This window comes from Antechinus flavipes, chromosome 1 (assembly GCF_016432865.1).
Source record: "Antechinus flavipes isolate AdamAnt ecotype Samford, QLD, Australia chromosome 1, AdamAnt_v2, whole genome shotgun sequence".
In the NCBI taxonomy this organism is placed as follows: Eukaryota; Metazoa; Chordata; class Mammalia; order Dasyuromorphia; family Dasyuridae; genus Antechinus; species Antechinus flavipes.
In genome coordinates this window covers 25494160-25512252 of record NC_067398.1, presented here as the reverse complement: position 1 = coordinate 25512252, position 18093 = coordinate 25494160, and the positions used below count along the sequence as shown (strand labels likewise).

The following is an 18093-nucleotide window of genomic DNA, read 5'->3' as shown; positions in this document are numbered from 1 at the left end:
CAGCATAGGTTTTTCCTTCAAAGACAGATTATTAGAGTGCTCGAATTTAATTGTTTGCATTTAGTTTTATACAATTACAATCATAGCCATATGGTGAGGGAGATGCAAAAAACCATGAGGGAGTCTCCTAACAGTGGTTAAATGAGAGGCCTTGGATGCTGCCCACATTGTGCCCCGTTCAGGCGGGTATTCTGGAGCTGTCGTAGCTCTGAGCTCCGGATTTGCCTGGCCACATTAGCAGATCCTCCTCGGATCATCCATGCCGCCGGGAAGCAGACACTGGGAGAGAGATGCGAAAGATGTGCTCCTTCTGCGCTAAGGAACACGCTAAGAAACTTGATGAACACCTGAGTTGGAAAATATCCCAAATATTGTCCAATTTCTCTTGTAAATAAATGCTAGTTATTAATATTAAGTTCAGATAAATTCCTAGGGGAGGGCTACACCCTGAAAGCCCTCTTTTATTTCTTAGAAATGACTGAAAAGCAGCATTCAAGTTATTGATTTTTTTTTTTTGTCCGTCAGCAAGCGTTTTATTAAGTGCTTACTATGTACCTGGCACTGTACTAAGCATTGGAGATACAAAAAAGGAAAAAAAAAAGGTAAAAGCAGAGATGTCATCAAAGAGCTCACCTACAATAATGTCACATACAACATCTAGACACAGGGCAAATGGGAGGTGATCTCAGGGGCGATGCACTAGCATTGAGGGGCATCTGGGGAAAAGACCACTAGCAGAAAATGGGATTCCAGTCTGGCTTGAAGAAAACTCTGGAGGCCAGGAGGCAGAAGTGAGGAGAGAGAGCTTTCTAGACATGGAACATGGCTGGAGAAAATGGACAGAATTGGGAGATGCAGTATTGTCTGCCAGGAGTCCTATGTCACTTTTTTGGTACTTATAAGGGAATGAAATATAAATGGATTGGAAAGCTAGGGAGGGGGAGGTTGTAAAGGGATTTAAAACCCAAATGAGATTTTTAATTTAACCCTGGATATTTTTTTTTGAGTAGATCACTTTGCCAGGTGTGAGTGAAGAAAAGAAACTGGAATCAAGAATTGAGACTGAGAAACCAATCAAAAGAAAAAAAAAAAAACTTTTTCCTGCTGTCTTTTCTTCTTATAGCCCCAAAGTCTTTTTGGCAGTGATCCCTTAGCTGCCCAGGTACTTAAACATGCATCCCAAGGTGGTTGTCAGTCCACATTTTGGGGAACCAGAGAATTCCTGGTGATCGGCTAGCAAGTTGGTAGTCCTGAATGCAAATCTCCTAGTGAATACTTGCCATGTGACCAAGACCAGTTTGTCTATAAAACTTTGTATCACTTACCTGGAAAATGAGCATAAAAATATATACAACATTAATCCTAACCCTACATCTGACTCTGGTCCTCCACAAGGCCGTTGGGAGGTTCAGATGAGCTAATATTTGCAAAATTTGTTGCAGTCCTAAGCCCTGTACACATATCAGCTTTTATTATTTAAGAAACCATTTCTTTTTACATCTTGCTGGTAAAATGTATAACTAATCTAATCTCAGTTTTCTCATCTGGGAAACTGAGATAATGACATAGGTAGCACTTCTCTGCTACATGGGGCTGTTAAGTTGTTGGATGGGAAAGGAGATGAAAAAAATTTTAAAAAGCTTCATTAGTAAGCATGTAAGAGGGCTCAGGCCAGGCTAGGCCCCAGCCCTATGACTTCCTTGCTATAAGGATCCCCCAGGTGAGAAAAATCCCTCTCCCAATGCATATTGCTTCCTTCTTTCAATTTATAGGGGAAAAAAAAAATTGCCTAGAGTTCTGAGTGATTGGGGTCATATAGCCAGGATGGGTGAAAGGGAAGATTTGAATTCAAGTTTCCCTGGCCTTCAAGGCTAACTTTCTGCCCACTCCAATATACCAAAAAGGGAAAGATTCTAAATCCCATTCCCCTTTCTCTCCTCTTAGACATCAGGTCTTCTCCTTTCCACCAGGCAAAGTCCCATATTGTCTTGCCATGCAATGCATGGCAAATGGGCCATGGACCCAATCACAGGAACCACTGATAACTCTTGCCTTTTTTTTTTTTTTTGTGCAAGTTAATTCCCACAAAGATAACCCCACATAGCATCATGGGACACATCCTCCCCCCTCATTCCCACAAACATCAAATACCAAGTTTCCAAAGGGGAGCCACACTTGAACTAATCAGCGTGTCCCCAGACTCTTAAGAATTTGGAGCTTAAAATTATACCTTATAAAACTTTTGGGACACTGAGTAATATATGGCCAACTTTGGGAGGGGATATTTGAGGAGGGGAAGGGATTTAGAGCATTTGTGAAAAAGTTTGATTAGAGGAAGAAAGTGAGCTGGGAATGTGAAATTAAAAAATGAAAATATTTATAGACTTAAAAACTCACTGATTAAAAGCTAAAAGGGACCTTAGAGGTCATCAAATCCTACTCCCTCATTTTATAGGTAAGAAAACTTACCTATAAGTTTCCCAGAGAGAGTAAATGATTTCTCCACGTTCCTAATACTGACAAGTGTGTGAGACAGGATTATAAGGCTTCCCAATGTCAAGTCCAGAACTCTTATCTACTAAGCCAGCTAGCTGCCTCTCAAATTCATTTTGTTTCAATTTCATTTTTACAGTTCCGACGTGGGCTTTTGTGATTTCACCTGTGTAAGGAGCGCCCAGTGTAGAAATTCTCTGTATAGATGCAGATTGTCTTCTCTGCTATAACATAGAGTAGTAACCTGAGGCACCAAGAGGTTACCACCGTTCCTAGCTTTTTGTGGATCAGAAACAGGATCTGAATCTTGGTTTTTCTGATCCAGAAGCTAACTTCTCTCTCCTATTTCATATTGCCTTTCTTTAGTTCAACATTAAAAACAGATTCATGGGATTAGTACATTGAAGAGAGGCTACATTAGGGTTTTGTTTTCCTTTTTTTCTGAAGTGGATAAAGAACTTTGCTTCCTCATCTCAGGACAGTTCCCTTCTAGGATATGAAGCGTAGTAGAAAAAGGAGGGGCAGCTTTTGGATTTCTGCTGGCCCTTCAAGGCCCAGAGGCGGATGGGAATTCCGCTTGTGTCAGTTCAGTTCAATCAACAAACATTTATCCAATTTCTGATATGTGTGAGAAGCATTGAGTACAGACATATAAAATCTTAGAGATTACCGAGTGGGTGATTGCAAATAACAGACTCAATGAAAGGAAGGGGGAACAAGAAAAAAAAAAAAGTATTTGTTAACTGCCTACTAGGTGCCAGGCATGGTGCTAAGTACATTAATTTACAGTATCTCATTTCATCTTCACAATAGGTAGGTATTATTATTATCCCCATTTTGCAGAGGAGGGAACTGAGGCAGCTAGACAAATTTATGATCTGCCCACTGGCTGAGATCAGATTCCAACTTGGGCCTTTGGAGCCCAGGCCCAGTACTCTATCCACTGAATCACCTAGCTGCCTCCAATAATTAAAGATTAGATAAATACCAAGTATGTACAAAGTGATTGGAAGTGGGAAAAGTGCTCATTTTTCAATTTGCCAAGCATTTATTAAGAGAGCTAATCTGTCCTGCATACACCATTGCCACTTTCAGGGGAGCGATCACTCCACCTTTAAGAACTCTAGAAACAGGAGGGAAAATAATTTGTATATTCTTTAAAAAGGCTTTTTTCCCCCAGGATAATATGTATATGTGTGTGTGTGTGTGTGTGTATATAATTTTTTAAAGCATCTTTTTTTTTAATTTTCACAAGTTTTCTGTCCTTTTAATCTGAGCACAAATTCCACTACATCCAAAGGGCTGCCTTTGATGATTTCTGCTGTTTTTGTACTAATCGTGGCTTCTGAGTCCCTCATCTGTTTGGTCTTAATGTACTCATGAAAGCTTTTCTATATGAGAGACAACAGGACAGGGTTTTATTATTCGTCCCACCCAGGCCAATCTAACAAGCATTCATTAGTTGTGGTGCTGTCTACCTGATTTACCCGGCTGCACCCAGTAAGCCACCTCTGCAGATGGCTAGCCCAAGGTGAGGGTGACTGATAGGCGAGGGAGGGGGATGTCCCTTCCAAACATTCTGTGGAAGAATACTACAATTTGGCTCGGCAGCCACGAAGGCAGCTGAAGGAGAATTTGGAGCTTGGTCAGTCAGTGAAGAAATAACCAAGGTCATCCACTACATCCCAGACTATTGCCAGTCATCCTGACTTTTGTCTTGCCACCGGACAATGACTGGAAAGAGAGAATGAGACGGATGACTCCGTGCAACTCTGCCTTCCTTAAATCCGATTTGTGTGCAAAGTCAAGACCTATCTCCCATGATGTCTTTGGTCCTCTTCCAAAAAAGGACAAATAATAATTACGTATGTCCTAGCTACTTGGCAAAAGGCTATGAGATGAAAATTAAAATTATCCTTGAGGAAATTATATTCCACTTACTGGTTTACCCACATAGAGTAAGCCTCATATAATTAATTATGACTTTAATATTTTATCTGAGTAATCTTTAAAATGGGCATAATAGCACCTGCTTTATGGGATGATTGTGAGGCTAAATGAGATAATCCATACAAACACTGTGCACATTAGCTGTTATTAATATTATTGTCTCATTTTCTTGACTTTATCCACGGATACTAATTTCTTGTACTTCAAGGGATTGATGGTTCCCATTAATATTCTTCACCAGTTCATTGGATAGCAATTTCATCTGTCCTGCAGGTTGAATAACCTGTGAATTAAGCTAAGTAAATAGCATAATAATGTTATTTTGTACTTAACCCTCTTCAAAGGGAAATGATTATTTTCAGGTTTAATATGGACCTGCTTCAGGCTACCAAACCATATAATGGATCTCTTTGCTAGAATGCACTTTCTCATATAACACGCAGAGGTGTGTAAATGCTACCAAGGTTTTGATGGTTTCATTGAATGTTGTTATTCCTTTGGATCAAAGTTGCATGTAGGAGTCAGCGAGGAGGTTTCTGGCCAATTAACCAATGAAATGAATTAATCAGAGATCCCAATAGTTACCTTTTTGAAGTTCTAGAATTCTGTATGTATTTTTATGAATAGGGTAATCAGGTATAAAATCATACATTACAGTTATAAAGATTCAAATCTAGCCGAAGTGCAGGGTCACTCATGTGCCAATCCTCAGACCTTTTGCAAGGAGCTTAAATTAATTAGCTATGTCTGATTTGCTGGTGGGACACTGGTAACCTCCTTTCTTTACTAAATATGGGATTTAGGAATATAATCTGCTGGCCTCCATTTTTCTTGATGTCCCTGTTTCATCTAACACTATTTAGCACTATTAATGAATGCTGCGTCTCTTGGTTGACCTTTTATTTCTCTGAGTTTTCTTTGCTGGATCATCAAGAACAGAACCCACAAGATAGATCAACTTTGGAAAAAAAGATCTGGGGGGTTTGGTGGACTCCATGCTCAATATAGGTCTTTAGTATTCTGTGCAACCAGAAGAATTTTTAGGAATTAGGGGATTTGTGCTCCACTCTAGTCTTACCTTGTCTGCTGTATTTGTGCTTTTACCTTATCCCTGATTGAACCAGAGAAAAAGTCATTCACAGTGCTACAGAGCCTTGAATGCTTCCTTGTTCTATGAGGATTGTTGAAAGAATTGAGGTATTTAGCCTTTGGAATAACAATAACCACCACCACAACTATCATTTTTACAGAGCTTACTGTAAGCCAGACACTGTGCTAAGCACTTTACAAATGATCATTTATGTGAAGAGAAGACCAAGAATGATGGGACGGCTATTTTCAGGTATTTGATGGGCGGCCATATGCAGGAGGAAGAGATTTTGTCTGTCTGCTCCCAGAGGACAGAAGCAGAAGCCATGAATAGAAGTTGCAAAGGGGTCAGTTGAGACTTGATGACCAAAAAAAAAAAAAAATCTTCCTGATGATGAAAGCTGTTCACAAGCAGAATGGGCTGCCTGGAGAGTTCATCAGTCCCCCACCTTTGCAGGTCTTCAGATAGCAACTGGATAACAATAGCTCTAGGTTCGATATTCTCAGATATAATGTGAGCTCCTCTGTGTGGCATTCAGAACCTTCTGTTACCTGGCACTGTGCAGTTCTAGGTTCATCAGACTTTACTGTCCTACCAGCCCTCCACAGAAGGATGGAAAAATTGTCCTTATGTACACACACACACACACACATACACACACACACACTCTCCATCCCACTCCTGCCATCTTGGTACCAGCAGTTTTTCATTGTCTGGTCTCCATGACTGTAATACTTTATCTTTTCATCTGTGCCTTTCTAACACTCATGTTTTCTTCAGGACTTAGCCAATTATCATTTTCTACTTGTAGCCTTTCCTGCTCCTTTGAAAGAGAGGGCCCCATTTCTCTCCCCCAATTGTCGTGTATTTCTTTTGTACATAATTACTCTATCTTATCAATTTCCAAGAGAAGGTAAGCTCTTGAGGGAAGGTAAGGGATATTTCATTTTAAAAATGAGTTCCTGCATATAACAGGCACTTAATAAATGCTTATTGATGATTGATTGATTCTCTGTTCCTTGTGGCCTTGGAGTGTATCCTATAGATTTCAAGATCAGTGACAAATACCTCTTTTTGTCACACAATCACACATTCTTAGAGGCTGCAAGGGCTTCTGATGCTACCCAATTCAAGTCCCATCTAATGGAAGTCATGCCTTTACAACATTATTAACATGTAATCTTTGAATTTTTGTGTAGGGATTTTTGGGGAGAGGGGAGAGGAAATACAATCTTCCTATGTCATCCATTCCACGTTTGGATAATTCAAATTGTGAAGGAATACATAGCTTCACAGACTGAAGAATTTATTTTCCAACCTATTTCTTTCTTTTTTATTATTTGTATTCATTGTTCTTTGTGCAAAACATCTTCATTTTTAAATGATCAATTCAGTTCATTCTCCTTTAATTTCTAAAATGTTTCTACTGTTTCATAATTGTTATGTACAGAATGACTTTTTATGTATCTTAAAAATAACAACATCAACAACCACACAGACACACATTTAGATCACTGATCCATTTAAAATTCATTATGCTGCATGGAATGAGATGGGGATCTAATCTCATTTTTTCTCCATGCTTGAGTATATAGTGACAAGATATAGCAATGATGAGAGACTCAGATTATCTGAGCACCTTCAAAAGTGTCTTCTTATCCCTTACTCAGAAAAGGTCGGCAGTTCGGTGTCCCAGTGCATAAAACATTGGGCCTGGAATCAGGAAACCTCATCTTCCTGGCCTCAGGCACTTACTAACTGTGTGACCTTAAAGAAACTGACTCAGTTTCCCCATCAGTTAAATGAGTTGAAAAAGGAAATAGCAAGTCTCTCCCGAACTTTTGTCAAGAAAAATCCAAATAGGGTCACGAAGAGCCAGACATGACTGAAAAATGACTCAATAAACACCTAAAGGAGGTTAGTCAACCATTTATTGATTTGCCTTATTGATGATTTCATCTTTTAAATGGTAGAAGAACCATCAAGGGAAACTCCAATTTGGAACTGTGCCTCTCAGGAAAAATTAGTTTCCGGTGTTGAAAATGCTGGGGATCTTGGGGAGAATTGCTAACTGCCTCTTAGAATTACTGATAGAGCTTTTCATTTATGAATTATTAGTCTGAACGTTCATGTCCTATCAAATTTCACTTCAAAGCCAATACTGAGGCCCACGAATTTTGTGTACAATAGCTAGTGTGATATACCCATTCTGAAACATACATTAGTAATTATATGAGGGAATCGATTGATGGTTTCAAGAAACTGTGTAGTTTGCCAAGTTGAAGTCCAAGTTAATTATTTTTTTGTGAATCAAAGCATATGCTTACTTGATTTTTATTTAAGGCTTAAGAATCTCCTTTCAAAGTCCATGGTGCTTGTGCTTCTTTTACTCCTAGTCCCTTGATCACGGTAGTTGGGTTCCTTTTTACTTTGAGAAAATGAGGCAATGGATTCCATTCATAAGAAGATGAAGTATTTTTTTTTTATTTTCTTTTTTTCTTTTTTCTTTCTTTCTTTCCTTTCTTTTTTTTAATAGCCTTTTAGTTACAAGTTATATGTATGGGTAATTTTATAGCATTGACAGTTGCCAAACTTTTTGTTCTAATTTTTCCCCTCCTCCCCACCCCCTCCCCTAGATGGCAGGATGACCAGTAGATGTTAAATATATTAAAGTGAAGATAAAGTATTTAAAAAGTCCAGTGAACAAGAAGGAACACAGAGCAGAGAGATTAGATTCATAGATTTTTTTAAAGAAACTTTAGATGTCATTGAACACAATTCCCTCTTTTTCTATATGAGTGGATTGTGGCTCAAACAAAATAAGTGGCTTGCCTAGGGTCAAGCAGCTAGTACCACTTTGCGATGAGATGAGATTCAAATGCAGGTCTCCCTGACAGCAAGTCCAGCCCTCTGTCTCCAGCCAACATTGGGAGCTATGTGGGAAAGCACATGAATTGGAACTAGGAACAAAGCTTAAGAATTGAAGACATGCTGATGAGTATGAAGACTGCTGGGAATTTTTGAGTAAGGCTCTTGTATTGACCTTGGATGTGAAAGTTTAAAAAATGGTTGCGTGCATTGGATGCACAGAAAAGGATGTTTTAAACTTTGGAATTTTAAGCCTGCACTAGGAATTTTGGGACACTCCATATAAGGCATAAGATGTGCCATTCTAATTGCCTCTTCAGTATCCTTATGTCACCTACTCATGACTCCAGACTAATTTTGGTCTTATTTTATTACTATTATCAGTGAGAAGTAATGGGTAAGTCATACTGTAGAATGCCCTTGTTCAAATGGAAAGAGTAGATACCCATTGCTTGGAAAATGACTAAACAGATTGTGATGAGTGAATATATGGAATAATACTGCAGCCAAGGAAATGATGGATCTGAAAAATTCAGAGATGCACAGGAAGACTGAGAGCTGATGGAAAATGAAGTTTAACAGAACTGGGAGAAAACAACACACATAGAAACTACAGCATGGAAAATGAAAAAACATGAAAAAAAATCAAATTTGCCCCAAATCAAAGCTGACCCTCATAATACTAAAATTGTCTTCAAAGTGAGAAAGAAAATCCATCTGCTTTCCTAATCTGTAGAGGTGGATGACTGTGAGTATAGAATACAGCATACACTTGAGAGCCCTGATCGATTTGGTGTTAAATTTTGCTCAGTGGCTGAATTTTTTTTTCTGCTTTATTTTTTGTTACTAAGGTTGGGTCAATAGGTGAGGTAGGGCAAAAGAAGGGAAATATTCTGAATTAAATGAAGTATGAGAATCAAAGATATCAATAAAAATTAAAAATTGAAAAATAAAGAGAATCCTAGAATCCTACCTCTGGAAAAAAAAAAAAAGTCCTCACTAACTTTACACATCTTGTGTTTCTTTTGGGCTAATTCACTTCTGCTTTGCTCCCAAAGCACAGCACCTTTGGTGAGGGCACTTCATGCTGGGTGGTCCTGTGACAGTGTCTCCCATATTATACAATCAATTCTAAAGTTCTTAAGAGAAACCTTGAGAGTGTCCTTATATCACTTTCTGACCACCTAGTGAGCCCTTGCCCTCCGTGAATTCTCCATAAAATAATCTTTTTGGCAAGCGTATGTTTGGCATTTGAACAGTGTGACCAGCCCAATGGAGTCATGCTTTCTGGAGTAGAGTTGGGATATTTGGCAGTTAAATAAATAATAAATAAATAAAATAATGATTCTCTGGTTGAAGTCTAACCTGGGCCTCATCGAAGCTAATCATTAAAAAAAAAAAAAATAGCCAACGATTTTTCTTAAAATCACCAGAATCTCCCAAAATGCATTTAAGTTTAATACCTTAAAATAATAAAAGATAGAGCCCCAAGTCATCAGTATTCCAATTCATCCATGCTCAACTATCAACACTGTTCCTATGCATATGCACACATACATGAACACACTGCACGTAGAGGATAATGGTCTTAAACACAGTCAGGGGACTTTAATTCATATGTGAAGTTGGAAACTCCAAGAGAAGAAGGATCAGAATCTTGAACATTTATATTGCACTTCCTAAGAGCCAGGCACAGTGCTAAGAGCCTTGATATTATTAGCCTCTTTTTGCAAATAAGGAAACTGAGGCAGACAGCGACCAGTGGCCTTCTTAGAATCACAAGCCTGGAAATATATGAAGTAGGATTTGAATTCAGGTCTTCCTGACTACACTCAATGCTCTTTCCACTATACCACCAGCTGCCCACTTCACCTTCACATTTCCTCCTGTATCTAATGCCTAACATTTTGCATATGGTGTGTGTGTGTGTGTGTGTGTGTGTGTGTGTGTGATTTATATATAATATATATATATGTGTAGATATGTATACTGACATACATACATACACATGTGTGTGTGTGTCTTTTGGTATTGTTGCTAGTCATTTTGGTCATATCTGACTCTCTGTGATCCCTTTTGGGATTTTCTTGACATGACACTGAAGTGTTTTATTATTTCCTTCTCTAGCTCATGAGCTCTAGCTCATTTTTATAAATGAGAAAACAGAGGTAAACAGCGTTAAGTGACTCATTCAGGATAATACAGTTAGGCAGTGTCTGAGGCTAGATTTGAACTCGTAAAGATAAGTCTCTTGGTTTCTAGTTTATTCAGCTATGTGTATATATGTGTGGGTGTCCATATATACACATACTCACACATACCTACCTGTATATTGTCTCCATATGTATTTTATATGGATATATAAATTGAAAAGTGTAAGATCAATTCAGCAAACATTTCTTAAGTCTATTCTCTCTCTTCTCTCTCTTGAGAGAATACATTTTATAAATATTTGTTGAATTGATCTCACACTTCTCCATTTATATTTGAAAGCTGGCATTAATAGGTCCATGTATTTGCAAAATCAACTATAGTACCTGATCATGAACCATTCTCTCATTAATATCTTCATTCATAAAGACAGAATTGCTTAGAAATAAATTCAGCTGCCCTCTTGGGGCCACGTACCTCAAGCAACATATTCTCAGCTCTTTTTTTGTTTCAAGATTAACAAGAACCATGAAATTCACTTAGCTAATTAGACAAAATGGAATGAGTCCAGAAAATGTGAGTTCAAGTCCCACATCTGAAATAGCAGTGAGATCTTGATTAAGAAATTACACTCTCTGCATTTCAGTGTCATCATCTGCAAAATGGGAATAATAATAGCCTTTGATTAACAGGGTCATTGGGGGAAGGGACCAAATGAAATAACATCTTAGAAGCATTTGGCTAATTTCAAAACACTTTATAGATGCTGACTATTTTTATCAGGAAAAGTGGGTACTCTTCTCAAGGCTCTAGGCAATCTCGTCTCTACCTGGCGCAGAGCCTGCCTACTTAGGTGCTGAATCATGTTGAATTCAGAAGGCGTATTGGGTGAATCAAGTATTGGGTGAAGAAGCTTGTCACTGGGAGCTCCCTTCATTAGTAAAATCACGGGACCTGCTAATGGTCATCATCATCATTGTCATTGTTTATCAATATCATTATTAATTGTTATTATTAAAATCAAGGATATTAACCCAGAAGCCAAGATCCCCAAGAAGTCTGAGAATAGATTTCACAGGGTCTGTAAGTTTGGACACAATTTATTTTAATATAATAATTCTTTGCAATTCTTTTTGTTACATTTTATGCACTCAACACATTATACAGAGAAATGTTCCATAGGCTTCACCAACTTACCAACTGACTCCATTGTATGCAAAAAGTTAAGAGCTCCAGTAGACACAAAATTATTGCTCTGGAAATCTTCTGAGAGACAAATATACATCTTCTGTAGACAAATGTATAATTGTAATTTCTGGATTTGTAAAACCAAAGAGGAACTACAAGATTATTGAGCTATAGGATCCAGGGTTAGAACCAGAAGGGACCAGAGAGGTCATTTTTTTCCACTCTCTCATTTTTACATATGAGGAAACTGAGACCCAAATAAGGGAAAGCCTGAATTCAAACTCACAGCCTGTGACTTACTACACAAGGTCATCACTCTTGAGCTTGAATCATCCTTTTTGGATTGATTGAATGGATCCACAACAGTTTTTTTTCCTTGCGCCCCCCCCCCCTTTTATAGCCATGTCCCAGTGAATATGAATGATGAATTCTGGAGAATGGTCATATTATTCAGCTTCTCTCTGCTCATAATCTGAAAAGGGACAGAATTTTGATTATATCCTTGACATTTCACTGCCTCAGCTGTGACTTATGGGCCTCCTGTGACACGTGGTATTTAAAAATGGCTGCTCTAAGAGGCACCATTACCAGTGTACAAGGGTTCCCTTTGAAGCCTTGGCAAGTGGCGTTCCTCCCCCATCTGACCCGGAAGCCAAGGCTACTGCTCCATTAAATAAGTGCCACGTGGCGAATCCCCCTTTTCCTTTTTTGGGGAATGTTTCCCATAAAGAAAGATTACTTTTTAAAAAAACGCTCTAGCCCCTCTTTGCGATTCCTCTATTGATAAAGGTCACCGCAGCCTTTCAGGTCCCTTTGGGGTGGGAGCAAGTGAGTTTTTTTTCTTTTCCTTGGGACTCCCTCCAAATGGACTGTACACTGTGTTGGTGCATACATGTAAAAAGGTGACTAATTAAAATTCAAATGTAATGAGATGAAGTTGAGGTTCCAGCCCAGCTGCCTTTGTTTTCCTCCCTGCATGCTGCCTGAACCTAAACAATGAGGCTCTCATCCCGCCTTCTGAATTCAACATGTCTAGCTGAAGAGGAAAGACATCTTTTTCAAATCCATCCCAGCAAAGAAATCCAGGCCGTCTGAGTTTTCCAGCTTAATTTCTTTATGTTCAGATGGGGTTAGAATGTGAAATCTTGCCTTTATTTATTTATTTATTTATTTTTATTTTTTGGTTACTTCTCACTGAAACATGCAAATGTGTCTCTATCACCTAGGTAACTATTATGGGACACCCAAGCCTCCCAGCCAACCCGTCAGCGGGAAAGTGATTCCCACTGATGCTTTGCACAACCTTCCAACGGGCTCCAAGCAGTCAACCCCGAAACGCACCAAGTCCTACAATGATATGCAAAATGCTGGCATAGTACACACGGAAAATGACGATGAGGATGACGTCCCTGAAATGAACAGTAGCTTGACAGGTAAGAAGGAGAACTTCTCTTTGGGGAGAGAGTTGGGGGCCGGGGAGTGGGGCGGGAGGTAGTTTCTCTCAGTGTCTTTCTGTCTGTCTTTCTCCCTTGCTCTTCCCAGTTGAGAGCTGGCACAGACACCAGAATTCTCAGCCTAACCACAGTTATTTTCTTTTTCATAGTCTACACCTCCTTGTATTCATAGTTTCTCTCCTATCTAATATTTTTTAAAGAAACTTGGGAAAAAAAAATGTGTTTCAGAAAGAGGATTTTGAATAACCTTCATCACCTCTCTTTTCCCTTCTTTTAAAACATGAGTTATCATCATCATCATCATCATCATTAGTAGTATTTGTCCCAAAATTCTGTACAGATGCCAGTATGGACAGAATAATAGCATTCACTTGACAGCTTCATATCAAATTTCACTTTATTGACAAGGGCATGTTATCTTTTTGAAGGAAACCACCATGACTGAAGATAGATTATGAGAAAAATTGGAATGGCATATTGGCTCTTAAGTTTTCACCATGTTTAAATATTTTCTTAAATATTTTTAACAGTAGTCATTATTCCATCTGTCAACATACGAGGCAGCCGTCTGTCATGGTGGTTGGCTTCATAAAATGACTGTGCTCCCATTATTTCTGCCATTACGTGCTCTACAGCCCATCCTCCTCCCCGCAAAGGGATATATTAGAGCATTAAATAGATTTTGTTTTGTCACAAGAGATATTTGAGGATTGGAGGGAATTGTGCGGTAGGTGAAAAGGTATCACTATAAACCACAGGTTAACAATACGGGCATCTGTGTGATTTTTTCATGTTTGTCAACTAAATTTCCTGATGATGATACCAGCTTGAGTTGGCGAAAGTGAACAATACTCAGAAGGTATCTGGCCTCCTTTTTATAATTTTGTACTGAGATGAGTTGAATGGTTTAGGATAGAGAAAGCTTTAACATAAGCCTCCTTAGATGGACCCATTGTTTTGTCCATCAATAGAAGCCCTCCTTTCACTGGTGAAGACTCAACTTCATGAGTTCAGATCAAACCTGAGACATTTACTAGCTGTGTGCTCCTGGGCAAGTTACTTAACCATGTTAGACTCAGTTTCCTTATCCCTAAATTATGTGGAGAAGAAAATGGCAAACGACTCCACTATCACTGCCAAGAAAACCCCAAATGGGGTCATGAAGAGTCGGACATGACTGAAAAATGACTAACTGACAAAATATTTGGTCCATGGCCTTTGAGATCTTCACCACCTCTGAGATTCTGGGACTGACTAGTTCTTTGAACATTTTGTGGCTCTCAGTGAGTGTCATCCCCCAGTCTTGTTATGCAACTGATCCACATCCTCTTGTTCCTGCCCAAAACATGTTTAATGATATCTTTGATAACACTTCTTCCATGCAACAGAATAGACTGTACCCTATTATCATATAACAGGCTCCTTTCCATTGGCTTTACTCACTGTCTTTGTGCCTTTCCAAACCAAAACAATTCTCCCACATGTACTATTTCTGGTAGAATGGAAGCTCTTTGAACAATAGGGAAGAACTTAACTTAAATAGAGGAGTCTATTTGAATCCTCAATGGTTGGCATTTAAACAATTAAATTGTTTAAATTAACAATTAAATCCTTCCATCTTTCCTTCCCTCCTTCCTTTCTTCTCTCTTCCCTCTCTCCTACCTTCCTTCCTTCCTTCCTTCTCTCCTCTCTCCCTCCCTTCCTTCTTTCTTACCTCCTTTCCTCCCTTCCCTCCCTCCCTCCCGTCCTTCCTTCCTTCCTTCCTTCCTTCCTTCCTTCCTTCCTTCCTTCCTTCCTTCCTTCCTTCCTTCCTTCCTTCCTTCTTTTCTTCCTTCCTTCCTTCCTTCTTTTCTTCCTTCCCTCCTTCCTTCCTTCCATACTAGATTATCAGTCTTGGAAAGTATCTTCACATCCCAATGACCTGAGCAACTTTATGTGGTGAGAAACTATAGAGCAGATAGTAATCTATACTGGTCATGGGAGTTTCCTTAGTGGGAGTACCCCTCGCAAATGAACTGACAAGTATGATGTCCAAAAACAGCTCCTGTCCTGGTAACTGTTAATTCTTGTTCATTAAACCACTTTCATTTTTATTTTCTCTCTTGCTCGATTAGTATCACCCAGTTCTCTTCTTGAAAAAAAGTATTCATGATATATGAGCTAACCAAGTTAAATGCTAATTGATTGGCTGATTGATTTATAAGCCTTTGGCAGTTTTCATTTCTTCACACAGAGCCATTCTATCCAATACGTCTCCAGTGTTCATTTGCAGTCTAGGAAGTGAGTGTCAAGGACTAGGATTTGAAAACCATGGCAGGCAGGCTGCTCAGAGATAGTGCCACCTTTTTATCTCTCTAGAAAACTTTGGCTTATGAGGAGTATGTCCCTTCATCATAGTTAATTTACACCCTTCTTCATGACTATGAGATGAAATGACTAAATGTTACCCAGAGGGATCTTTTTTTTTAATTGTTGGAGAACAAATGAAACCATCTCAGCTAAATCTTTTATTCATCTCTGCAAAGGAAACCTGTTGGTCATTGTTTCATCGAACTACCACTTCTTTGATTTGTCATTTATAGCAATAAGACTGTCACTCTAGAGATGATTCACTTTATAGGCCATTGGAGAAGGATCTCAAATTTAGGGTTTCTTCAATTAGTTTCTTTTAAATTAGATGGTCTGATAGCTACATGATCCTTGGCGTATTATTTTATTTCCACTGTTGTCACCATAAAATTGAAAGAAGATCTGAGAGCTGTTTTGTCTTTTTAGGTTCATCACTTACTACACTGCCTAGCACATAGTAGGTGGTTTATCAATACTTGTGATTCTTCACAAAGTGAAGGAAACTACCTTCCAAGGTTGCATCTCTCTCTGAAATTAGCTTAGCTCAGATAGCAGATCTAGTCACTAGAACCACATTCAAGATTAATTCAGCATAAATGGTCCTGGGGTCCATCAGCTGAGCTCTATAGTGATCTTCCTATCACAACAAAGTCATTGAAGGAGGAGCTCATTAGCAGAGTGGGGCCATTTGTTTATGGTACAACAGAATTCTTATTCAGCCTTAGCCTCCATCATAATTTTGTTTGATATTTTTTTTCAAGGAACCAATTGATGAGAAGCAATGCATTCCATTTATCCCTATTTGCCCCAGTTTCTTCACCTGTAAAATGAGCTGGGAAGGAAATGGCAAAGTACTCCAATGTCTGCCACAAAAACCTCAAATGGGGTCACAAAGAATCAGACATGACCAGAAAAATGACTATTGCTCATGTAGTTTCATCCCCTCCCTGTATGGAATACCAAATAAAGCATCTTTATATTCAAGGGCACATCTGGGGATGTCAATAATCTGTCATCACCTGCCATCAAGCAAAATGCCTGTAAAATGATTAGTGCTATACAATCAATGCTATATGGGTGTGATTAAGTTCTTCTCTAGATATCACATTCATTGCCAGATGTATTAGGGGGAGTTACATATGGAAGCCATATTTATCCTCATGTGAATTTCTAAGGCTTCATCATCATGGAAGCTCCATTTTCCAATCTTTCTTACTGCCTTACTCTTATTGTCTCGCTCAAGGCAATAAAATATCTAAACAATGGACAGAACCATAAGGAAAACCAGAACACTAACCAAAACTTTAATATAAAGATTGAAATATCTATTACATGCAAGGTGTTGTCTTAAGTATCAGCAGTACAGATAGCTACTATGATCCAACTCTAAAGAGATTATAATTACATACATATATACATACATATACATATATATATATATATAAAGACTGATGACCTCAGTAGAATGGGTTTCTTTCAGGCTCCTGTAGATTCCAGAGTTACCTGAAGATCCCCAGAGGAGAAGGGAGCCTAGTTAGTAATGCTACTGTTAAGTGACATAGTGAATGGAGTGTTGTAGTTAGAGTCAGGAAGACCTAAGTTCATATCTCTTCTCAGACATTTAGAGGCACTTCATAAATACATATTCATTAAATTGAATGAAAAGTATTTTCAGCAGAGATATTTTGGGACTTCTAGTTCATCATATTTGTAGATTTTGGTGCTATAATAAAAGAGATACTAACAACTTCATAGAAATTCTGATTCTAGAAGAATAATGAAATTCTCAATTCATTGATAATTTGAATAATATGGATCTGATGTATATAAGAGGCAGACCCTTCAGTTTTTATCTTTTTGTTTCCATTCAGAGAAGGGATTGATTATGGTTTTGTCTGACCTCAAAGGAAGCATTCAAGGTATTTTTAAAATATTTGGATAATTTGAAAGTAATTCAATTGTTGAAAAGATTTTTCATAGGAAATTAAAATCCTCTCTAATTTTGCTTGCAAATCTGTCTGAATATTCTAGTTCTTAAAGATCTTCTTGGGGAAGAAACAAGAAATGATTTCCTGAATTTTAATCTGTAAGTGGGATTTTAGAAACAGGGCTACATTGTATATCCCTTCATTTTGGTTTTTTTTTCCTATTTCTTATTATTGTTGTTATTATTATTATTATTATTTTTTAGCAAACTAAAACCTCTTAGATACCCTTAGTCTCCCCGAGGATCTGGAAATCAATATAGTTTGAAGATTAACAGTTGGAGCTGTGATTTGCTGATGACTCATTTTTGTACCATCTTCTCAGTAGTTGTAGTTTTTTAATATGTATTCTTTAATACTCCATATAGAATTACCTTGTTCTGTAAGATAATATTAGTCATTGAAGGATTTATATCCTAAATATATCCTGAAGTTAACTTCATCTCAATCAGTGCCGAGCAATAAGTTAGAATCAATATGTTTCCATCCTTAGTCTATATCCAATCAACTCCCCTTCTTCCTCTCCCCCTCCCCCCATCTATTGTGTCTGTAAGCACCTTTCAAT

General features: G+C 38.3%; 1 protein-coding gene across 14 annotated transcripts in view; it reads left to right on the top strand.

Moving 5' to 3' along the window:
• Nucleotides 1-18093, top strand: part of MAGI1 (membrane associated guanylate kinase, WW and PDZ domain containing 1) — a 702436-nt gene that overhangs the window by 557731 nt on the left and 126612 nt on the right. For all 14 annotated transcript variants that reach the window (XM_051980369.1, XM_051980312.1, XM_051980336.1 and 11 more), the window contains exon 4: nt 12967-13173. In XM_051980369.1, the coding sequence (XP_051836329.1) occupies nt 12967-13173 (207 nt within the window). The remainder of the gene's footprint in view (nt 1-12966; nt 13174-18093) is intronic.